General features: G+C 38.8%; 1 protein-coding gene across 1 annotated transcript in view; it reads right to left on the bottom strand.

Moving 5' to 3' along the window:
• The window catches only part of RYK (receptor like tyrosine kinase), a 90,233-nt gene that overhangs the window by 40,420 nt on the left and 23,370 nt on the right, over window positions 1-26,443 (bottom strand). Inside the window, exons 2-5 of the mRNA XM_082624175.1 lie at window positions 19,541-19,662; window positions 8,562-8,661; window positions 6,697-6,831; window positions 3,462-3,515 (exon numbers count right to left, since the gene is read on the bottom strand). Of these exons, the coding sequence (XP_082480301.1) occupies window positions 3,462-3,515; window positions 6,697-6,831; window positions 8,562-8,661; window positions 19,541-19,662 (411 nt within the window). The remainder of the gene's footprint in view (window positions 1-3,461; window positions 3,516-6,696; window positions 6,832-8,561; window positions 8,662-19,540; window positions 19,663-26,443) is intronic.

Genomic DNA, 26,443 nt, shown 5'->3' on the forward strand with positions numbered 1-26,443 from the left:
TACAGCTTTTGGTTAATGAGTAAAACTTACAAGTGGTATACATATAATAAACCATCTATAGCAGTTCTGTGCAATAGGGGAATGCTCTATAGGGTGCATTCCAAGACAGCAGCCACTGGCCACTTGTGGCTGTTAAGCACTTGAAATGTAGCTAGTACAATGGAGGAACTGAAGTTTTAATTTTATTTCATTTCAATTAATTTAATGTTAAATAGCCACACATGGCTAGTAATTACCATACTGGACAGCAAGCTCTACAGACCCTTCCTCAACAGTGACACCTGGTACGGAGAGATCAGACATCTTTGTTGCCAATGACCACTAACTCACAGGGGGAGGGATATACAGTAGAGCGACCCACAGGTAAAACAAACAAACCAACCTTTCATCTTTTTCACTTTTGAGAGTAACAGAAATTATTTTGCTTATCTGTTTTTAAAGATAAAAGCAGGAAAACAAGACTATACTCATGAAATAAAATAACAGTCACCTTAATATTACTCAAAAAGAAAGAAAGCCTCAGCAATATGGGAAATAATTCAAAGACACAGAGACACATGTATACACATACACACAGGAGCAACTGAGAAAGAGACACAGAAACAAAGATCCACATGATAAGAGCAAGCAGAATGGAAGACAGAGAAATAGAAACAGAACTGGTGTAACTGGAGATTCATGTAAGTTTTGATGAGTACTCACATCAGAATTCTAGTGAAGAATTTGGGTTTTATCCTAAATGATATGGGAAGTCACTGCAAGGCTTCAACCAAAGGAATGATACACACGATCATACTTGAAAATAAAAGAAACAAAGATGACTCTGCATGCTGTATAAAGAACACTGTGGGGAGAAGCAAAAGCAGAAGCAGGAACAAATCAGGTTACTCCAGCAGTCCACGAAAGAGAGCAGTGGCCTGGACAAGAGTGTTATGGTGAAGGTGAGAAGTTCATGGATTGGGAAGCAGAGTCAACAGAGTTTGCTAATGGACTGAACCGGGGTAGAAAGAAAAAGAGGAAGCAAAGCTTTGGCTTAAAGAATTAGGTGGATAAGGTACCTTTACAAGGAGAAAAAAGAAGCAGGCTGGGGAAACAGAGAATCAAGAGTTTTGTTTTGTCCAAGAGTACCTAGTACACATCTACGTGGAGATGTCAAATTGACAGAAATACAAATGTGGAGTTATGGGGATAGGTCAGGACAAAAGATAAAAGTCATAGCTTTCAAAAACTTAAAAATACGATTGCTTTCTAAAAGTTAAACTTTGAGACAACAAATAATAAACCAGAACAGATCAATGCAGAGAGACCGAGTGGCTTCCAGGGCAGCTAGACTTGACAGCAGCCTGCATGAAGGTATGACTTTCCTTAAGAATGCCACAGGCCGTTCAACCTTGAAGGGGTGGGAAAGGAAGGTCCCAAAGGCTGATGTTGGCAGTATCCGTCTCAGCACACTCCAAGGCAGAGGAGAGGGTACCGCTCTTCTGGGCAGGTCCCCAAATGCGCCCCACCTGACTACCTCCAAATCCCAAGGCTTGTGTATGCACTGTTCCCATTCCCTCACTTTGACATTTCACCTGCCACCACCCAGTCACCCTTCAGGTCTCAGACGAGATGCCACCCTCCTCAGGAAGCTCACCCTCATTCCCAGAGGAGGTAACTTGCCCCTCTCCTCAGGATTTCCAAAGCCCCTTGTGCTGGCCTCGTCACAGCCTGCCATAAGATACTGTCGTCACTGGGACTGCAACTCCATTTCCTCCGCTACATTAGAAACCCGTGGGGGCGTACAGAGTGTGCTTGGTTCACAGTTTAATCCTCTGCCTCAATCATACCACCTGGCACATCACAGCCTCTCGGTAAACGTTAGATGGATGAATACACAGAAAGGGAGGGGAGGAGAGAGGGAGCAAGGAAGAGGCAGACAGAGACCAAGGATGCGCAATACTGGATTCTGCTTATCAGAAATAATAACCCCTACTAGCATAAAAGAGACGGATAAAATCACCAGAATTTTACAAGTGAAGTTGGAGAGCAGCAATAGTTTAAAAAATAGTTTTATTTTCTTCTCAAAGACAAATCCGAATGAAATATTTCTAAAAGGCAGACAAATCTCATATTATTTTACCTTCAGAAATGGTCTACTTTGAGACAACCAGATGCTCTGTGCCTCTTGAGGCGATGAAAAAGATAAAATAGGAAGCACATACTACCATCTATGAACTATTCTAGCCAAAAGAGCTGGTTCTCAACCTAACGAAGTACAAAATCTAACTACCAGTTTAGAAGAGAGAAAAACATGTTAAATGACACCACAAAAATGCAGATGTGGAAAATTCTATGAGACAAATGACTCAATTTCTTCAACAAATAAATGACAGTGAAGGGAAAGGGGTGGTTTCTGATTAATATAAAATACATGTCAACCAAATACAGTGTGTGTAGGCTTCATTTGGATCCTTATTCAGGGAAGAAACTATACAAAGACAATTTTGAGACAATCAGGTTAATTTGAACATGGACTAGCTATCAGAAGATATTAGGAGTTAATTTTGTTACATGTGATAAATCAAATACAAGTGAATAGGTGTTGGGTGATTGTGGCTTATTTTTTTAATGGCCTTTTAAAAAAGTTACCTACCCTGAAACATTTATGGGGTGAAATGATATGATGCCTAGGATGTGCTTTAAAGTACTACTCGATCCTTCCCCACCCACGCACCCAACTGAGAAAGGAGGAAGGAATCAACGGTACAGGACTGGCAAATGTTGATCATTACTGAAGCAGGGTGATGGTCACATGGGGGTTCATCAAAACATTCTCTTGACTTCTGCATACCTGAAATTCCCTCCCCCGATTTTGTTTTAGTTTACGTCCATAAAAACAATCTAGTAACATTTTAAGATACTGCTATTAAAATGATTTCAGGAAGAGTAAGAGTTAATGATGTATCCATGTCAGAAAAGGAAAAAGAAGTCTAAGTTATATGACCTTATACAACCATTATCAAAAAATAAAAACCTCCTTCAAGTTTCTGCTCTGTAGGTTTAAACAATGTGGACATTTAAGCCTGTATTTTCACCTGGATGAAACTAGCTGAGGGTTACATCCAGGCCATGAATTAGATTTTCTGTCCTTCTGTTAAACAGATGAAGATCTTACACATATTTCACGTTCATACTTTAATTATGACCATTTGAAATGATGATATAAATTCTTGCTTATAAAAGTTTTTTAGATCACATGAAATATGTACGAATTTTGCTTTACAAAATTTTCAATATTCTAATAGTTTCATCTGAACATACCAATCTACAAAACATCAGTGAAATAAGCAGCATGGCGTCATTTAATCTTTTGACAAACGGGAAACCACAAAACATCCAAGCTACACAAAACCATGTTCATTTGCAATCCATCATTTTTCATCCCTAATGATGGAAAAAGGTAATACAGCAACACTTACAAATAGTTCTGCTAGTGTTTTTGTCCAAGGATGAAGTTTTTACTTCTTCAAGTTCTGAATTAAAAAGGAGATAAAGGATGCTTTAGAAATTCTTTCTTTTCCATGAAAATCCTTAAATACCAAATTATATTTTCTGAATTTTTTCTCACATAGCTTTATGTTCTAACAGAAGTCCCTGAACTAAGTAACAAGGTATTTGTTGCAAGATAATAAATATATAGCTAGCTAGTGGGAAGCAGCCGCATAGCGCAGGGAGATCAGATCAGTGCTTTGTGACCACCTAGAGGGGTGGGATAGGGAGGGTGGGAGGGAGACGCAAGAGGGAGGGGATATGGGGATATACGTATGCATATAGCTGATTCAGTTTGTTATACAGCAGAAACTAACACAACATTGTAAAGCAATTACACTCCAATAAAGATGTTAAAAAATATATATATAATAAATGCTACATTACTATTCTGATAATCATCACTATATTCATCAATCAATAGTCTATGCCTGTATCAGCCAATGGGTATTACTTACAGATAGATGCTCAATGAAAAAGGGTTTCTGTGGTCAAGAAGTCTGGGGAAAGCTACATACTATAACCTCTGTGGAGGTTCACAGTGCACATTAGCAGAGTGCAAAGGCTCTGAGGAGTTTGAGAGTAACAAAACCTGTCTGATCCAATAATTTACACCCTCATAAAGGAAAATTTTCTTCCCAGTAACACCCATTAACATTCTATACAGTACATGTATGTTTTCTGTGGCAGACAGTTTTCAAAATGTAGTAAGCTGGAGAATCATATAAATATATTAGGATCACATATTAAAGAGTCATGACTGTAAACTGGATGATTAGGGCGGCCAGAAGTATGACCACCAAATAAAAAGGGTGGTACTATATTAAACTTAAGTCTAAAACAGAATAGAAAATTACATCAACTGTTAATTTTCATGTACATATTAAAGAACATGGAGAAGGTATGGGATTATTCTGAATATCGGCTGATCATTAACCTTAGTGGGCTCCGCAGACCCCAACACACTTGTCCAACATTCTGCCTTTAAGCACTAACAGATGAAGCGCCGTGGTATAGGCAACGCCACCTCCCTAGGGGCCAGGAACTACCTGTTCTGCATTCCTCACTGACTGCCTATGCACGCTTAGGTGACCACTCCAGGTCCCAGCCTCCTCATATTATATAACGACTAGGTTGAACTAGAGTCTCTAAAGTCTTCTTTGGCTTTAAAATTACATGAAGGTATAACTGGATATGCAAGAACTGACAAATGTATCAAAACACCAAAGCTAACAAGGGACTAACTTTTCATTATAAAAATGTCCATTCTGACGAGATCGCGCATTCAGGGTGGTGTGGCCATAGATTAAAAATGTCCATTCTGGATAAAGAAGTGCTGAAAATACATGTGCATGCACGCACACACCACACACATAATGGAATACCATTTAGCCATAAAAAATAAGGAAATCCTGCCATTTGCAACAACATGGATAGACTTTGAGGGTCTCATGCTAAGTGAAATAAGTCAGACAGAGAAAGACTATGAGATATTCTATGATGTCACTTATATGTATATAGAATCTAAAGAATCAATTTTTTTTTAAATCGTAAGAGATCAGATTTGTTATTATCAGAGGCAGGAGGGAGGAGGAACTGGAGGAGGTAGTCAAAAAGTACAAACTTCCAGTTATAAGATAAACACTAGGGATATAACGTACAGCACGTTGTACTTTATATGTTATTTAACACAATATATTAGCTGTATGATATATGTGAGAGTTGTTAAGAAAGTAAATCCTAAGAGGTCTCATCACAAGGAAAAAATTTTTTTGTTTTTTTGCTCTCTCTTTCTATTGTATCCATATGAAATGATGGATGCTAAGTAAATTTACTGTGATAATCATTTCAAAATGTATGTAAATCAAACCATTATGCTGTACACCTTAAACTTATACAGTGATGTATGTCAATTATATCTCAATAAAACTGGGAAAAATATACATGGAGAGTAACTGTTTACTTTATATTTACTCTAAGTAAAAGATTAAATTAGAGCTTAAAAAAATGCCCATTCTAATGCAGTACAGCTTTTTTACTGGCATGTTATCTGGACATTAGCCATTATAACTCATGTGCTGGCCTCAGGCATTCTCATAACACTCAGCACTAACTTTGGCTAGGAAATGTGTTAAGAGACAGTTTGCCAAAGAAGCAAGAGCACGGGTTTGCAACCCATCTCCACCACTTAGCTGTCCAGCCTTGGCAAGTTGGTTGGATTCTCTGAGCCTCAGCTTCCTCCTCAGAAAACGGAGATAATGAGAGAACCTACTGCCTAGGGCTGCTATAAGCATTAAATGGGTTTAATATGTGTAAAGCACTTGGAACACAGTAGGCACTCAGCAAGTTTAGAGGGGTTTTCTTTAGCTTTTTTTCCCCCTATCTTAGATACTAACCAGCTCTACCAATGTGACTTTGTAAATTCAGGTCACTTTAATCTCTCTGGAACTTAAAGTGAGTGGGTTGGACTAGATAACCTTTAAGGAGAATTCTAAAATTCTTTGATCTATGACCTAGTATGCTGAAGCTCTTTCATATCCACTGTAATTTCTTGAGTAACAGATTATTCAAAACCAAAAACTACCAACATGTATTAAGTACCCACATATGGTATTCCAAGTTTCAGGTTATTAGCTTCAATTAATCTAAAATCAACCAACCAACCAACCTCTTGAAACAAGTTACTATGCCATTTTACAGATGAAAAAAACTGAGACTTAGGTTAAGAAACCTGTTCCAATTATGCTGTCAAGAACAGAGCTGTAATTCTAACGCAGGTCTTTCTGGCTCCAGGGCAATTCTTCTACATAACGGTAATTCATAAAGGAAACATAGTTAACACCCCATTACTCAGGGGTCCCTATCAAAATTACCTGATTTCTTTACCTCTTCAGCCACTAGTGCTATTTCACATTCCTAAAGGAAAACATCCTTAGCAATTCTGATGAAAATTTTGAGAAAGCAGGAAATGAGTGGGGCCTGAATGAGATTCCTGGCTACAAGCTATCTCGGTGATTATTTCGGAATTTCATCAGTTAGTGCTTTCTTTTCTCACTTGCAACTATAATCAAGATTTGATCACAAATCTGTAAAAAGATGACAAAATCTATTTTTGACCTTCTCACATCTATATAAAACACATACTTTGGTAAATAAATTCCTTACTTTTGTAGCACATTTTCCTTCGTTTAAAATTTAAGACTGTGAAGTTTTTTGAAGAATTTACTGTCAAGTTGAGCTGCATTAGTATCATAACCTCAGAATCTACTTTGCCAGTACAGGAAAGCTCGACCCGAAACACTGTTTAAAAAAAGAAAAAAATATATTTTAATTTTCTAAAAATCAACATTAATGCCCATTGAATAATTTAGAAGTCATTTTTGTTGCAGTAAAACTAAAAATAATACATTTACCTAACATACTAAGCAGAAACTTTCAGAGAACTTATCTTTAGACTACACAGCTTTGGACATTAAGGACTTCATTCATTACAGATATAAAAGTTAGCATTAAAGGACACACCAAGACATAAAGGAAGAGAATTATTTTCACATTTGCTCATGATTTTTAATGTATCACTTTGTCTCGTAAGTTCTCTTATTATAATGTAGTGAAGCTACAGAATCATAAGGCAAACCCAACTACCTCATCAGTCACAGTCAACAGGAACAACAAAAAGTACTTGATACAAAAGGAAAGACAATTCACCACCAAAACGCAATGATGTATTATTCTTAATGAAGAGATTAAAAATAAACCTGTAGATGAAACTGATAAATTCTCAACTATGAATTAAAAAGAAAAAAAAAACCTTTCTAAACAGAAACTGGCTTTAATCAATGAATGTAGCAAGGGGATAACAGACTTTGGTGCACATTTTTTTTTTTTTCAATCTTTCAGTTTAAGACTCGTTTTCTACAAATTTAGAATACATCATTCTACCATCTACATCAGCGTATGAACAATATGGGCATTTTTGAATTTCTTTACTGGCCCATAAAAATTAACCAGCCTTCCCATGTTTTCTTAAAGCTTAGATTAATGAATGTCACTAATAACAGTGAGTAAGACTGTCAAAAAAGTTCCATAACACTGGGGCTTATACTGTCAAGTTTTAAAATTTTTCATTTTCTTTAAATCTCACATCTTCAGAAGCCTCTCTCAAAAGGCTGGCTCAAAAGTAGTTAAATTGGTGTAAATATGACACTTAAATGATTTACTCAGACATGTCCTGAGTGCCTATCCTGTTGCAGATGTTATGCTAGGCACCAAGGGTAGACAGCTGAAAAAGACAGCTCCTGCCCTCAGGGTGGCACACGCTAGAGGGAGAGACAAAGAATTACAAGATAATGTGATCAGTTCAAAACAGTTAAATACAGAAGAGTTAACAAATGGAGGGAGAGGAGGCAGGAAAAGGAGAGTACAGATTTTGAGTCTTGCAGGATATTTAGTATGAATAGAAATTCACAAGCAGGAAAGATGAAAAAATGGTTCTAAATACAGAGACCAGCTTGTGCAAAGGCATGGCTCTGAGAACTACATGTAGCATGGCATTGCTGGAACACTGGGGCAAATGCAGCAATAAGGTTTAGACAGGCAGGCAGGGGCAGATGGTAAACACAGCACACTGGCTGGGGAGTCTGCAATGTACTCAGCTGACTGGGGTGGCGGCGCTGAGGGGCTTGGTATCACACGGTCGGAAGTGAGTGTTCGGTGGTTATCAGGGCTGCAGTGTGGGAACTAACGGAAGAGAAACAAGACCAGACAAAGGGACCCAGCTGGGGACCAACAATGCATATACGGAGACAGAGGAGAGTTGAGTGCAGACAGTTCTGGAAAGGATGGAAAAGAGGAAATGGTTTACACAGTCCAAATAACCCCTATTTAAAAAAATTACTTTTCAAAGTACTTACGCGTCTGATACCTACGTGTGTGCGTAGAACACTACATTATCAGTAGTTTAACTGTTCTTTGAGAGTACATGGGACACAGTTAAAAACAGTATGTTAAACTCTGTCCCTGCGACTCACCTGATAAAGTGCGTGGAACTTCCCCCTGAGCAGAAATGTTGACCTGGGGCATGTCCATAGCCACGAAATTGTCTACTTGGAATCCCAGCTTATATTCAACCTGTAAAATGGAGAAATAAACAAACTGGATCCGTCATAACAGAAAAGGCACCAACAGCTTGACCTCACTGATTCAGGTCATTAACTAATGAATGCATGAGCCTTTCATAAGAACAAATAATCTAGCTATTTTTTAAAAAGTCCAAATTGTCAGAAACAGTGCTAGGAATGTTCCTTTTGTTTTAAACAGTTGAGGAAACCAAGCCAGGGAAGTTGAATATATGCAAATTAGCTAGAGTGGGAATCCAGCTCAGCTGCGTCTGATTCTAAGACTTTTCCCCACCAGACTGCATTGCCTCTTACATGACCCATTAGATTACTGTCTTGGGGGTGTGTTTATTTTTTTCTTCCAGTTTTATTGAGATGTAATTGACATATATCACTATATAAGTTTAAAAGGGTTACAGCATAATGATTTGACTTACATACATGATGAAATGCTTATCACCATAAGTTTAGGGAACATCTATCATCTCATATAGATACAAAATTAAAGAAATAGAAAAAAAAGTTTCCTTGTGATAAGAACTCTTAGAATTTACTCTCTTAACAATGTTCATATATAACATACAGCAGTGTTAATTCTATTTATAAGGTTGTACATTATATCCCTAGCACTTATTTATCTTATAACTGGAAGTTTGTAGTACCTTTTCATTGCCTTCATCCAAGTCCCCCTGCCCACCTCCTCTGGTAACCATATATCTGATCTCTTTTTCTATGTGTTTGTTTGTATGTTTGTTTGTTTTTGAAGTATAAGTGACCTACAACGCTATATTAGTTCCGTTTATGCAACACAGTGATTTTTTTCTATACATTTCAAAATGATCACCAAAATAAATCTAGTTACGTCACCACAAAGATACTGTTTAGTTACTGACTATACTCCCCACGCTGTAAATTTCATATCCTTGACTCTTATTTTGCACCTGGAAGTCTGCACCTCTTAATCTCCCTCACCTATCTCTCTCCTCACCCTCTACCTTATCTCCTCTGGTAACCCTCTGCTTGTTCTCTGTATTTATGACTCGGTTTCTGTCCTGTTATGTTTGTTCATTTGTTCCTAGGAATTTTCAATTGGATAAAAACTCAATCCAGTAAGCCACCCTCTATTTCATGCTCAGAACAGTACCACCACTCTCCTGTACAACCTGCCATCTAGGATTCAGAAATTCTCCTGACGACCACAGCCACTGACAGAGAAGCCCTGGAGAGGCAGATAGATATGAAGAGCCAAGGGGCTGAGATGTATAATTTACAGACCATGACTAGTCACCAATGTCTTCTCTATCTGATAAAAGCCAAGCTCTGAGGGCCTGCATGTGACTGGTGGATGAAGGTCTGTTCTACAGACCCACTCACCTCACAAGCAGATTCCCAGGTACAAATTTCTCATAGAATATCTAAGCCACATTCTCTAGTCCAGCTTTCACCACTGAGAAAGTTTATGTTTGGATGCCCATCTAACCTCTGGATCTGTTTCTCAAGTGATTCAGAATCAGGACAGGAAGAGGGGTGACTAGGAAGATGTCCTGGGAACACCACTATTCTCTATCAGTACCTGGCCTACATAGGTGGCTTAATAGAACCAATCAGCATCAATCAATAAATATAGTCCTGTGGCTAGAGAGATGTTCATGAAAGAAGGAGTTCAAACTGCAAAGCAATAGGTGAAATTCAGAATGGCTGCCACCTTCAAGACCTTCAATGAGGCCTTATATTTCACGTTACTCTTTGTCCTGCCCTTGGGGACTCAATAAGAATGGTACCCCTCTCCCATTCAGTGGTCACAAGGGCTTTTTGGTGCAGGTTGGGACTGGCAGAAGCCAAAGGGCAATGGGTTAGGAAAACAGTAGTAGGAAAGAGGTTCAAGAAACCATTCTTCAAGAAACTTAACTAGGAAGAATGCAATCAGGTAATGGTGGGGAGCAGGGCTGGGGGTGGGGGGTGGGGTAGATTTCAAAGCCTTTCTTCTTTTTTCAATGGAAGATACTCAAACGTGTTTATATGCTAATGAAAAAAACCAACAAAAAAAGGACTTAACAAAGAGGAAACAGGGAAAGAGTAACCTTCCAGATTATAAAAGAAAGGATGGACACCTGAGTATTAACTGGGTCAGGAGATGTTTAAACCATGGATAAGAAGGGCTCAATCCAATGACTGTAACTCCCCCTCTAGGTTTCTCTTTTCACACTCTACTTGAAAGTCCCAGCACGCCGTAGGGGGTATGCAAATATTAAAGTATTGCTTTACAGTTAAGATAGGTATACAAACAATTGTTAAAGGCTGTATTTGGTAAGTGCCATGTTCACAACAAAGGGAATGTTCTTGCTGTTGCACATCAGTGACTTAGTGGCACCTTGGCTAGAAGTGCTCCCTCTCATCTTAGCATACCGAAACACCGTCACTGCCACCAGGGGGTGCGAGAGAGCTGCAGCCCAGCAAGTCTGGGCCAAGAATGGGCAGGCTTTCCCAGCAATACTCATTGACTAACATTAAGAGAACGCATTGACTATATCCCTATATCTATGCTACCTCTAAACAGGGCAATACATGAAGGGCAAGTGCATGAAAAAAAAATCAAGCACAGTCAGCAAGAACTGGATTAGAACCATGAGACTGTGTGACCATTAGGTAAATTACTAACTTTTCCGAGTTTCAGTTTTTATAAAATGAGGCTAGTAGAACCATGTTATGAGGATCAAACAAAATAATTAAGATGACACACCTGTCAGTCTGGCACAGGTCCCCTCTGATAAACGCAGACCCCAGTGGCATCAGCAGTCATTCCAGAGTAGCTACCCTAGGCCCTGCTGCACTTCCCCGTAAGCACCAGCCTACTCCTGACCCCAGAGATTCTGACACAAGTTTTCCTATGCCCTGCCAAGAACAATACTGCAGCCCTTCTGTTTTGTCCCCCATCTTGGGAACGCCACTATTCTAAACAGCCTCCCATACTCTCAGCCTCTTCACAAGTGTCTTCCCCACCTTCTTCCCAAGCCTGGCTTTCCTAACCCTCAACCCTCAGGGCCTAGACAGCAGGGTCAGCATTCTTCCAGGATCATTAGGTCCTACACACCCCTTCCTCATGCAAAACCCCCTATACTCTGAAGCTCCCAACTTCTACTCCTAACGGCTATTTCTCACGCCAACATCATCAGTGACACACAGGGACTCTGCAGAGGCCTGGGCGCTTGGCTCACTCTGTCTCCTGCCATCTTCCTGATGGCTTCAATATTAACATTCAGTATTCCTATGCACTGAAGAATTGCCCCATAATCAAAACAAATGCAAAAATCCCACTCTATCAAAGATCCCATCATAACATCTGATTCCTATAAAACCGGTTCTTTGTCTCCAACACTCTGATTCAACCAACATTCATGAAGCACATTTGTAAGCCAAGGGCTATGCTCAGAGTTGGGATGCAATAGCCAATAAAGCTATTTCCATCCTCTCCAGCCTAGCTAGTGACCTGGTTTCAGTTTCCCATAGACTGTGCCCCAAAGACTAGTTACCGACACAGTCATATTGCCCTCAGGACCCTGACCACCTCTCACTCTACTTCTGCTACCCAGCACTGCTGGGGGAAATCACACCTGGAAGAGAAAGTTGCTCCTACACAAAGGTGACCCGCGGCTTCAGGGTAGGCCGTTAATCCTGCTCAGCAATCCCTTCCCCACTCACCCCTCTCTTCCTGGTCTTCTCACTCCAAATCTCACAGGATCCACAGCTTCACCACCTGCTGCCCTCCCCACTCCCTTCTCTCAGACAATGCTCGTCCCCTTCGGCTGGCACACAGGAGCCCCTTCTGCCTTTCTTTTCAGCTCCAGGCAGACCTGTGAGAACACTCCACCTCTGTGCACTGGTCCCAAGGAGAGACCTGTTCTCCCCTCCAAATGACAAACGCTTCTCTCCTCATATACTAGTTCTAGCCCATTTTCTCCTTGTATACTAGTTCTAGCCCACTTCACCACTGATGGGATTTTGTATCATCAACTCATCTCTCTCACTCTCCTGTATCTTCATTTTCTCCCATATGCCCAATTGCCTACTAGACATATCTACCTAATAATCTTACAGCTCTCAAATGTAGCAGATTCAAAAACCAAACTTATTATGCTTCCCCACACTTGCTGTCTCCTTTATTCTAGGTCTCAGTGATTGTAAGCAGAGGCACAGCTAGCCAGGGACCAGAACCCCTGGGGCAGCAGATAAAGCCAGAGGCAAACAGGGTCAAAGGCCTTAACTGCAGTGCTGAGGGCGGGAACAAGACTAGCTCTGGAGAGTCTCAGTGTGGCCAGGGGTTGGGGGCGGAGAAGGGCAGGAGAGAAGTAAGCTTATGAGTGGAGCTGGGGAGAGTCAGGGGCACGGGGAGAGGTGGTGAAGGGCTGAGTAAGATTTCTGAAGAGCCCATACCTTTGGCCAAGAGCAGCCTGGAACACTAAGAAGTGTGAAAGCACCATGCCTGCCCTTTGCTTCCTCCCTTTTGGATGCACTGCCTAAACATGAAAGGCATTCCAAAGCAGTTCTCTTCTCCCTCTGGAACCTTCAGAGTATAAAATTTTAAGTTGCAGTTTCTGGGGTTAGAAACTGCCAATTATTAAAGGCCAGTTTTTTCCTATTTTGGCATGTATCGCTCTATATCGAATCTCACTTGCCAATGATCCTCTGAAGAAACAGATCTGCTCTAGAGCTAACATTTATAATCTACTGGAACAAAGGAAATCTGAACAGCAGTTGTTTATCAGAAAAAAGAATGAGCCAAAATACTTCAGAAAAGAAACTAGAGAAAATATAAATATTTGAATAAGCTAAGAAATAAACATTTTTGGTAATCTTCCCTTACTTGGAAACAAATGGCAATTGCAAAGAGGCAGCTGCTGAGTAAAGCCACTTCCTTTTGGAACACAGTACAGATTTAAAGTGAATACACTTGCCTACAGCCAAATAGGCTTTTAATTTCTCTGAAATTACCAGAGGTGCTGCATTTCTCATAGAAACCCCACTCTGCAGGCGATACAGCAGGCTGAGCCCCAGGGCTGCTGTAGGAACTCTGGACAAGTTCCCTGCAGACCCTCCTGACAATGATGAATTCCTGAAACCAGATAACAGCTATGGGATGGGAGTGAGTGCGGATTGTATTCTGCTACATTTTGGTATATTTTTGCCTTTCAGCTATCTAAAATATCTACTGACACTTAACAGATGCAGTTGCATGTTTTTTCTGGATATTGGAGAATGTTCTGGAATACAGAAGAAACTAATTATTTGTTAAAGCCACCAGTAGTCTTTTTTTTTTTTTTTTGAGTGTGTGGCCTTGTGAAAGACAAGCAACACCAGAGTTCTCATCCCATCTGGAAATGCAATTAACCCATCATATTTACCAACCACTCACTAAGGCAGTGTGACACAATGTCATGAATAAGACACAGCTCCAGCCTCTGAGAAGACCACAACCTGTTTGGCAAGGTAAAAGAGAATCACGTATACACTGGAGAACACTATTATCAAAAGCTTTGATGTGTTAAAACTAATGTTAAAATATCTACAATGTGAAGTGAAATACCAAGAGGCCTGGAGATCTCTGGAAGCAAATACCTCATCTTCTGGCAATTCTTAAAAAGCAAGAACTACAAAGTGTTGGAGCCTGGGAGCCATGGCCCTCCTTCTGAAAGTTCCTGATTGCATCCCAGAGCCAACATGATCAGGTGAAGAACTCTCCAACATGTCTCTCCTGGCCCCTTGCATGATTTTCCCATTTCAAAAAAATACACACACCCACACACACACACAGATGCTTGTCTACGCACAGACTGTCTTTAGAAGGGGAGACTAGAATCAGGTAACAGTGGTTGCCAATGGAAGGGGAACTCGTGGCTAGATTGTTTGGGGATGGTACTAGGAAAGTGTAGGGGATTTATGTTTCACTGTATACCCCTGTGCCTTTTGCACTTCGTACCACATGCATAAATGAAATACTCAAAAGATTAACTTTTAAAACAGACAAACTTCAATTAAACAACTGTGCTAAATAAAATCACCGAAGAGATTATACCTAAAACTGGAATTAGGAGCTGCAATGGAGGCCGAACCTGAAATTAGATTTAATGTACAGACGTTCCTTAGTTTTTTACTATAAAACGTTTTAAGATATAAGATGATTAGCACTTTCCTCTAAATTCTTACACCTGCTACAGATGAACTGTGAAATAAGTTTAGCTATATGTTCAAACTATGAATTCCATTCATTTTTCCAAATTTACAACTTTATTCAGACTAAAATATCTGGAAAATCCCAGGTGTGCAACTAGTTTGTCAACTAGCTTGTCAAGTGTACCCAACCTATGTTTTCACACTTCTAGATACAGGAATCCACCTCTCCTAAAGCAGCACATTCTAACTTTGAAAAGCTCTAACTGTTCAGAAGTTCCCCATTTGTTGAGCTGTGCCCTGTGGCTTCTACCTGTGCATCTCTTCCACAGTCGGTTAAGGAATACCTGTAACTAACTACCAGGTGCTACACCAGGCACAAGGGACACAGAGAAGGACAAAAAGAGGTTCCTACCCTTAACATGCTCAGCACCTTGGAGGGAGACAGACAAGAAAATCAACTACTAAAATATTCTTAGAGTATGATAAGGGCTATGAGGGAGGAAAGAGAAGGTCACTGTGGGTACAGCAAAGGGCACTTGACATAGAAGAAATAGAGGTGACACCAAGTGTAAGTTTTGAGATAAAAAGAGTAATGAGGTAAAGAATGAGGAAAGGGCATTTCTAGCAGAGCAAACAGCAGCAATGTAACAGGGCACAGGGCATTCCAGAAATTGCCAGACACCCCCCCCCGAAAAAAATGGCAGTAAACAATTAGCAGGAGGGCAGGCAGAAAAAGAAAAGGCAGGGATGAGATCATGAAGGCTCCCTAAGAAATAGAACTTTATTCTGGTGGCAACCGAGAGCCCTAGGACAGCTTTGCAGGGGGTACAGCAAGAGGTCAGTCCAGAGGCAAGACCAGTTAGAAGACTATTTCTGTATCTAGTTAAGAAACAATGAAAGCCCAAACTAAGGATGAGGCATTAGTCTCGAGAGAGATAGGAAACAAATTTAAGGTGTAATTATGAGAGAGAATAATCTGGACTGGGAAGGTGAAGGAGGAGTCTAGGATCCCTTCTAGGCTTCTGGCCTTGACGTGTAAATAAATGTGATGGCCTCCAACAAGTCAGGGAGCTTCTGCCTTACGAGGACTATCATACCAGCAGGAGCAGTCCACGTGTGCGCTAATGATGGTATTTAATACCCGCCACAGAAGTCGTTTAGAAATGATGCTCTACAAGATAATGTGAAGAACATGAACGTACAACAGAGCTATGCCAAGGCTCCTCCTAATCCACATGTGCCCACGCCAACACTGCTTCCCGTTCAAACATATACATTCATCTGAGCCCCTTCTTCTATCCGCTCTCCTCCACTCCAATTTCCTCCTTGTGACAGGCTCCTAAAACTCCTCAGGCACCCACTATCAGCAGTCAGACCCCTGAAACTCACTCCAAGTTAAAAAAAAAAAAATTAGTGTATATTTTTAAAAACGAATGAAAAGAGAAGGTTTAATTCTGTTCAATTCTAACTGCCACATCCCACACTGCCTTTTTATTCATAAGTCACTACTCGTACACTTGCCCAGAAAATATTCTCATGGTATATCAGCATTTTTTTTCCCAAGTGGGCCCAGAAACAATCACATCCTATTCAAAGTCAGCAGCTTACCCAGAATAGAATCTCTACTATTTCATTAGATTTTTCACTATTTTAAAATATATGTATTATTTGTTTTCATATTCATCAACATTAAAGATAGGAAAAGTAACAAAGGACTAACCATCAATTTTTTGGAGAATATAAAAAGCTTCTCTGCCTGAAAGATTCACAGAAACAATGGATCTCAGAGTTGCAAGGGAACTTAAGATTCAAGACTGCCACTCCACAATGTTTAAATTCCTTCTACAGCACTACCACCAAATGGCTACCCAGTGCAGATCACCTCTACCAGTGAGAGGAAACAATCACACTGGCTAAAAGTGAAACCTAGTTCTAAACACAGGTGCAAAAATTAGTGGTTGAAAGGGTGTTGCGTTACGGGATTTTAATATATAGTTTCAAATTATTTCCCCACGAGTACCTGTTCATTATAAAGGAGAGAACTTTATAGTAGAGAAACCTGGCGAACTGTGTGACCACAGTTCACATCAACAGTAAGGGGACAAATTGACATCGTGTGCACTGTGGAGGACAGCAATGCTGGAGTGTCACCACCAAGGAGACATTCCGGAGTCTAACCGTAAGGAAACCTCAGACAACTCAAACTGAGGGACAGTCCACTGGCCTGTATGTTCCTAAATGTCAAAGTCAAGAAACACAAAGAAAGGGCACAGGAGAAAAAAGGGCTATAAAGAACATGATTGGGATAACGGATGAAATATGAGTTCTGTAGATTAGATAATAGTATTGTGTTAATATTAAGTTCCTAACCCTGTTCTTAGAAAATATACACTGATATATTTAGGAGTAAAGGGACACAATGCATGCAATTCACTTGCACACAGTTCAACGGGAAAAAGTATGTGTGCATGAGGGTGGGGAGAATGAGCGAATGAATGATAAAGTAAGTAAATGGAGCAAAAACCAGTGACAATTAGTGAACCTGGGTAAAGGATATTCTTTGAGAATTCTTGGTACTGTTCTTATAATTTTCTCTATGTTTGAAATTATGTCAAAATTAAAAGTTACCCGCCACAAATAATAATGTCACACAATGTTATATAAGAATACTGAAAAATGTATTAGCTGTTTCCTTGAAGAGTCCAGGTGCCTACCCATTCAAACGAACAGACCTCAGATTAAAATGTCTCAGGTGAACCTTTTCTGAATTACCTATATCATTTATGCTGGCACTTCAGTACATCCAAGTTACCATCTACTATATGTTCTTAGTTCACATGAAATTTCTCCCTCTGTTTTTGCAGATTTCACCCTAAAGAGATCTATCCACTCCTAAAAGAACACCCCCCAAAGCAATAATGTTGGACAGTTGAGGTGCTCTAGACAGCAAGGCACATATGCTTTACCCAGGATCCAAGCTAATTCAACTTTAATCACAGAATTCCTGCAGCTATGTTTTAATGCATGTATGTGTATGTGTGTACATTTCTCTAATGTACATGTGAGTATATATAATAATGTGGATATATGCATATTTATATAATCATTTTTACTTATCTGACTGGCAAACAAATATACTTAAAATATTTCGCATTAAATGGTGAATTGAAAGAAGCACTCTTATTCACTTTGTAAGGAATGTTGGCTTATTGGTACCATCTTGGGAGAGGGAAGGGAGAAAGAATATGACAATATCAATCAAAATTTTCATCATGCACAGTCTCTGACCCAGTCATTTCACTTCCTGGTCACAACGTACTACTCAGAAATAATGCCAAAAGTACACAAAAATTTCTGAACAAATTAAGATGTTCTTAATGTATGTATACATACATACTCATAAACATTCACACACCCATATTTTTTGCTTCTATATTCATCAATAATAAAGTTAGAAACAGCAACAAAAGATGAACTATTAATTGTTTTTACCATCCTTTTACCATGGATTTTGCCTGCCAAATGAAGTGAAGAAACTATTTGTAATAGTGAAAGGAAACATTGTTTGAAATAGTAAAATGCTATTAAAAATCCATGCATCAATGAGGCACTTAACAAATAACAATACATCGTACATCCATATGATATCATATTATAAAGCCATTAAAGAGACTGAGTTAAATCTGAAAGTAGAGAAATAGAAAGATGCCAAGACATAGTATCAGGTGGGGGAAAAACACTGTACAACACGTGTTAGAAAATCCCCTTTTTGTTTAAAAAGGAAAAAGAAATGAGCTTTGAAGTATACCAAATTATAAACAATGATTACTTCTTGGTACAGAGGTACAAAATCTTAACAGTTCTTAAAACAATTCTATAATAATTGATTTTCCCAATAACCATTATTGTTTTCTAAGTAGACAAAAAATGATCTATATTAAAGTGATCAAACTTAAATGACCTGCAACAAATATAAGGACAAATACCACTTTATAATAATTTTAAAATAAACTGTACAGTAGGTATTCTTATTTGTTTTCAGTAGCAAGAACTATTTTTATTTCCCAAATAAAACCCTACTCAGAAGCTTATACATAATGCTGCCAAAAGAAACTGAAGTTGATCGGGGGAGGCGGGCTCTACATTCAGCCTCTCACTCTCTGACCTAAGAGAAAACTTATCATGTTAGAGGAGCCCAGACAGTCAGAAGACATGTGAAGAATTCAGCAACAAGCAAACCAGGCAAGAGGTTCGTCATAGTTACACACAGGTGCTTATGTGTGCTGTACCTGACTTTTACCACTTCTCCATAAATGGGAGAACTATATCCAATACCTCAAACGTGTCTGAAACACCTCACTTACAAATTCCCCCACCCCTCACTCATATCACTTCACCCTAGCAGCACAGTCATTAACAGGTCCAACTGTGCCCTCTTCAAGCTAAAGCTACATCCCTATTTGAAAAGCTTGAAAAGATGTAAGTGTTCTGCCATAAGCTAGTCACATAAATGATGACTACCTTCATTTCCAAGGATTTGAGAAAGTCTAGAGGACTAGGCTCAAGATTTAAAATAGAAATCTGAAAAGATCCAGTACTGCTACAGCCCACCACCCACTGACCCCCTTGTGCGGTTGGCAGCCCATTCCTCAGATACAGTCCTTGCCTCAGCCTCTGGGCCTGGGTGGTCCTGTCTTGGCATATTTGGTTGACCGCTCTCTTACCTTGGACTTTGCATGCCAAGTGAAGTGCAGGAAATTTGTCTCGCTGGGTACTAACAGGTTAAAGGATAGGGCGTAGTGACTAATAAGATCATTTCTCACATAATAAAGTTCTGCATCAAGACCTAGAAAAAAAATAGGGAAAAAAATTAAATGCCCATAATACCCTCAAAAGCATTAACCATCAGTATTTCAAATACTGATTATTATAAAAATAACATTGATGTACAAATGCACATCACAAACATATCCCACATGTGCTGCCTTACAAAGTAGGAAGAACACGGGATTTCATCATTGCCAACAAGGATTAAGAAACTGAGACTCAGGACAATTAAGTGGTCCTCCAGCTAAGCACAGGGGTGCTGGAGCCACAACTCTGGGAGCCACACTGTCTTCCGAGAACCACCAATGTGACACACTTCCTTTTGGAAACAGACCTTCTCAGAGAAATGCCTACAAACAAAAGCCCCTTAACCCCACAAAACTGATGAGGATTTAGGAAGAGAGACAGGCGCCTGGGTGAAAATATTAGTGTGAACCAAGGCCTCAAGACCCCAGCCAGAGATGACCTCGGCTTCTGTCAGTACGACATGCTGGCTGCTTGGACGGCATGTTACTAAGGTACACTCACACCACTGCCACACAGACACACGTTCTCTTCCCAATCTGAACTACAAGGTGGAGAACACCATATTTCTCGTATTCTTGGGACAGTCCTCTGCACAAAGCAGATGCTCAGTAAACACTTGTTAGACAAGTTAGCACTGCAGATAAAAAGAGAAATAATCGAGATGCCTGAGAAATGTTGGAGATTTCAAATCTCACTCATTGCCATACCACTTTCTTGCCCAAGGTCACATCCAACCTCAAACACACATCACATTTCTCAATTAGGTGATACCCCTTCTTAAAATAAAAATTTTAAAGGCAAAATTTAATCACCATCTTGAGTGGAAAACCAGTAATTACTGTGAAAAAATACAAGGTAACCAAAAAAAAAAAATCAATTAAAAGGAAAACAAAACATTACTAAATGCTAGCTAAATACTGTGGCCTACACCAAGGCAGTGAGCCTCAGCCCAGCTCATTGTTTACAAAAAGGGAGGAAGGGGATAATAGGAAGTGTTTGAGAGAGGTTTTCTCTACGATAACCCAAAAGAACTGAAAGAATGAAAGCAGAGAGTAGCAGGGAGTAAGTTCTCTCAATTGATTGACTGTTATTTAAAGTTGGGACTAGGTGTCCCTCTGGTAATGCATGACACATATTCCACACATAGGAGGGAAAAAGGTACAGGGGAGGCCAACTGAAATGCATATTTCATACTTACTGAGCCTTATACCATGAGTCTAAAACACCTTGTGGTATGCAAAGAGGTCAAGGTGAGGCTCTCACACCTCCTAAGATACAGATACAGAAATGAATAACTCTGCTATAGGCATTTCTCCTGTAAAATTAGTTTTCTCATTTCTGAACTGAATCTAATACAATCACTAATTCAGAAATGAGATTTGAGGCTTACATAGGGGAAAGTTGCTGCACTGGTTGAGCAGCACTTCTTTATTGATCCTATAGAGGAAACCAAATGCGATGAGAGAAAGTTAGAGGTCTTCTGCAAAAGGCTCTCCCTGCCAGCAGAACAGGAAGTGCTAGCAAACAACTGGGGAGGGAGGACTGGTGGGGCTGGAGAAAGGAGGGTAGGGGAAAGAAAGTAAGAAGGTGGGAGAGAGGTGGGAGGGAAATGCAACAAGAAAGCTGGGTACAAAGAAGGCCATCAGCAAACACAATAACTGTAAATAGCTTAAATTTTGCTTGTTTTTAAAAATGTTTTTTTTTACTCTAGTCTAGATTGATGCTGTTCACAAGAGATATACAATACCTAGAACAAAATTTTAAAATATATGCCAGGTTAAAAGGGGGAGAAAAACAAAGAAGTAAATATGGCAGTACTGACATGAGACAAATTAGAACTTAAGGTAGAAAGACTTTATATTAATAAATTCATTAATAAATATGAATGTATTAGTAAGAAAAAGTTCACATTCATAAAAACATAAGATACAGTAGTACAACTAACAAACGAGCTTCAAATATAGAAAGCCAAAAAAAAAAATCAAGAAGAAATAAATACACAATCATAGTTGGAAACTAACGTCCTTCAGAAAACAAAAGATCAAAACAGATAAAAATTTAGTGTGGACATATAATTTGAACAATGTAATTATGGGACATGAAACAAGGGAGGTTAATCATAAATTAGACCCATAAACATTTTTACAAAAGGATTCTAACTTGAAACAATGCAGGCTACCTTCTCTGATCAAATACCACAATAAAGAAATTAACCATTAGGATAAAGTCAAAAGATGATTACTTTAAAAGATTAGTAGGGACTTCCCTGGTGGTCCAGTGGTTAAGAGTACAACGCGGACTTCCAACGCAGGAGATTCGGGTTTGATCCCTGGCTGGGGAACTAAGATCCCACACGCTGCAGGGCAACTAAGTCCGAGCGCCACAACTACAGAGCCCACATTCCCCAACTGCACAGCCCACGTGCTCTGGAGCCCATGCGCCACAGCTAGAGAGAAGCCCGCACACCACAACGAAGAGCCTGCACACTGCAACAAAGGATCCTGCATGCCACAACTGAGACCTGACGCAGCCATAAATAAACAAACAAACAAATAAATAAATAAGAAAAAAAGGAGACACAGACTAACAATATTTAGGAAGAGGCAACGTTACTACAAATCCTATAGATGTTAAAAAAAAGAATATTATGAACAACCTAGTGACAATTCAGTAATTTAGATAAGATTAAAAAAATCTTTGTTTTTACCAAAACTGACAAGAAGAAATTAAAAATCCAAATAATTAAAAACCTTCCCTCAAAGCTCCAGGTCCAGATGAATTCTACCAAAACATTTAAGGAAGATATAACACCAATCTTGCACAAACTTTCAGAAAATAGTCAAAGAAAGAACTTCCTAACTCATTTTATGTTACACTGATATTAAAACCTGACTAAAACATTGTAAGAAAATTAGACTGACTTCCCTCGTGAACATAGACACATTCTCTATCAAACATTAGCAAACTGAGTCCAGCAATACAGAAAACGGTTAATACATCATGACCAAGTGTTTACAAAAGGTAAACCTTTAAAAATCAATATAATTAAACACATTAATGAATAAAAGGCAAAACCCCAGATCATCTCAATAGATGCAGAAAATGCATTTGGTAAAATTCAAAGCCTAATAATGATTTAAAAAAACTGGGCAAACTAGGAAGAGAAATAAACCTTCTTAGTCTGGTAAACAGTATCTACAAAAACACTATAGCTAACATCATACTCAATGGTGAATTTAAATTCTTATTTCTAAGATCAGAAACAAGGCAAGGATGTCCACTTCCAACACTTCTATTCAACCTTGCGCTGGAGGTCATAGCCAATTTATAAGACAAAAAGTATAAAAGTTAGAGAGGATGAACTATAGCTCATTATTCACAGATGATAGGATTACATGTGCAGAGAAAACACTATGAAATATATTATTAATAAAATACTACTAAAACCAATTCATGAATTTAGCAAAGCCTCAGAATACAAGGCTGATATTCAAAAAATTACTTGTCTCTCTATATACTAGCAACAATTGGAAAATAAAATTTAAAAATCAATACCATAACATAAAAGAAAACAGTATCTAGAAATAATTCTAACTAAAGATAAGACCTCTTTACTTGGAAACTACAGAACATGACTAAGAAAAATTAGAGATGACCTAAGTAAGTGGAGAGATACCATTCTCTTAGATAAGCCTCAGCACTGTTAAGAGGTTGTTTCTTAAATTGATCTATAGCTTTAAAGTAATCCTAATCAAAATCCTAACAGATTTTCTGAAGAAACAAATTAACTTTAAAATGAAATTTAAATGCCAAAATAATCTTGAAGAAAAGAAAAGAAAAAGACAACGTTGGAAGACTCAGACTACCTCATAGGTAATGTAAGGATTCCAGTTATCATCCTATTTCACAACAGGATGAAGAACTAGAGTAATCAAGACAGTGTGGTATTGGTATAAGGATAGATATATCAATGGAACAAAACAGAATCCAAAACTAAACCCACAAGGGTCAATGGAATTTCAACAAAGGCACAATGGCCATTCAATTAAAGTGATGCTAAATCAAATGGATAAAGGTATGGGGGAAAAATTTTTGAGCCCTATCTTACATATTACACAAAACCTGACCTGAGATTGATTACAGACCTAAATGTAAAGACTAAACCTATAAAGCTTCTAGAAGAAAATGATTATCTTCACAACCTGGGTTAAGCAAACATTTCTTGGACTGGCCACATAAACCACGAACCCAAAGAGAAAAAACTGATGAATTGGTCATCATTAAAATTAAAAACTTCTGCTCCTTAAAAGATATTAAGAAAATGAAATTCAAGTCACAAACTGGGAGAAAATATTCACAACTCATACACCTAAAAGGACTTGTTTCTAGAATAAAGATCTCTTATGGACCAAAAATAAAAGACAACCCAATTAAATAAAATAGGCAAAAGATGTGAACATACATTTTGTAAGAAAAGATATGTAAATAGACAATGAGCATATGAAAAGGTGCTAAACATTATTAGTTATCAGCGAAATACAAATTAAAACCACAATGAGATACCATTTCCACTCACAAGAATGACTAAATGTTGGCAAGGATGTGGAGCAACTGCAACTCTCATACATTGCTGGGAAGGTAAAAATGTTCAACTACTTTGGAAAACAGGCAGTTTCTTATAAAGTTAAGCATATGCCTACTCAGACCCAGTAATTCCACTCCTAGGTAATTATCCAAAAGAAATGAAAACATATGATCCCACAAAAAAACTCGTATGTGAACACTGATAACACTTTTATTCAGAATAGCCAAAACTGGAAACAACACAAATGTCCATCAGCAGATGAATGAATAACCAATTGAGTATATTCATACAATGGAATACTACTCAGCAATGAAAATAAACTGTTGAGACTCTGTAACAAAAGGGATGAATCTCAGAGACAATGAGTCAAAGAAGCTGTACACAGAGTACATCCTATATAATTCCATTTATATAACGTTCTAGAGCAGGCAAAATTAATCTGTGGTGACAGAAATCAGATTAGTGTGGTTGCTTGGGAGGGGGTTGGGAGGGAGATGGCTGAACTGATTACAAAGGGAACCGCCTGGGGTGATGGAAATGTTCTGCATCTAACGGGGGTGGTGGTTACATAGGTGTATGCATTTTTCAAAACTTGACCAACTGTATCTGCACGTTTCATTGTATGTAAAGTTTACCTAAATTTTTTTTAAGAGGGAACAGAAGAGTCAACAAGTTTTTACCTCTCTTTTCCAGTCTCAAAAAGCTTACATACCATCGAATGTTACTATCACCAAGATAAAAAGTTTCAGAAAAAAAGAATTAATCTTAAGTGATCAACAACTTCCAAATTTAAATTTCAAACATCATTCACAGGGAAAGGAAGAATTCTGTTCCTAATAAATAACAGTTATAAGGTTATTACTGGTAATAACACCGATGTGTAAATATTTAAATTTTCCAGACACAGTTCAAAGTGTCAGGAACATCTAGGAGTTGCGTAAATCCAACTCCACATAAAGCTCCTTCCCAGTACCTTAGCTTCCTCATTCATTGAGGATTCTGGAACCAGTTTATGAAATTTCTACACACCCTTTTCCTGTGACTTATTATGACAGACTCCCAATGTACCTGAGACCAACCCACTCTCAACCCAACTTCAATGATCCTTTTATTCCTCCACTCCAACAACCTTCATCCATACCAAAGCAACCCATTTCTACGGACAGTGACAACATATAAATTGCTGTACCTCCAAAATCTTAAACTGTAATTGTCTCAATAGTTAGTAGCTCCTGAGCTCCTTCCCTTTATTGTTACAACAGCTGTTCTGTGGGCTCATAATACCGCCAGTGTCCATAGTCCTCTTGTTTCTCCCATTTGATTACAGCAATTATTTCCTTAGTTTCTTCTTACTGGCCTCAACGCCAATTACTGCAATTACTTTCTTACCAGTACCCTCAACTTTCTTCCACAGCCTATATCAAGACATGCATACCCTACCCTGAAAACAGCCAATCTTGAACTTGACTTGACACCCCTACTCCTTGTCTTCTCTGGTGCTATAACTGAATGCTGCATAATCCTGAATGAAGTCATTCCCACAAATGAGTCACTGCAAAACCATGACTTCTATGCTCAACAAATAAAGTAATATACATAAGCTGTTGACAGTCTGGAGCCCTGTGATCCATATCTTAATGACCACCAAAATAAACTGAAAATTTTAAATTCACTACCCTAGATTGAGGTATTGAAACTGTAATACAACCGTTAAACAGAGTTGCTGTTTCCTGACTAGATTTTGAAAGCATTTATTTTGAAATAGCCATTCTTTATTAACTCGGGTAGTTATTCCTAGTTTGGAAGGGTTTGAATTTCTTCAAAGAAGCCATTAAATTTAGGTTCAAATTTTCACCTATCAAATTAGCAAATACAGTCTGTTCTGTCATAAGACAGGTTCCTGAACACCAATTAGCTTATAAGTGGTTAGTAAATAACAATACCAGTACAACACAGAAATTGTGTCAGTTTACATTTGAATTTTCCCAGGCAAGGGGAACTGGAATAGCAGGTAAAGAATTATAACTTTCAGTGGAAAAGGAAAAGACCCTCACTCAACTCAGCTACCGCCAGGCAGGAGCCCTCTCAGCCCTATTTTAAGAAAACTAAAAATAAGCACCTGCACGCAGGGCTCTCTCCTCAGAGGACCACCACCAGCCTCTGCATGGTTCCTGGACCTAGGAAGCTG

The sequence above is a fragment of the Mesoplodon mirus genome (assembly GCF_964341445.2).
Source record: "Mesoplodon mirus genome assembly, chromosome: 6".
Classification (NCBI taxonomy): Eukaryota; Metazoa; Chordata; class Mammalia; order Artiodactyla; family Ziphiidae; genus Mesoplodon; species Mesoplodon mirus.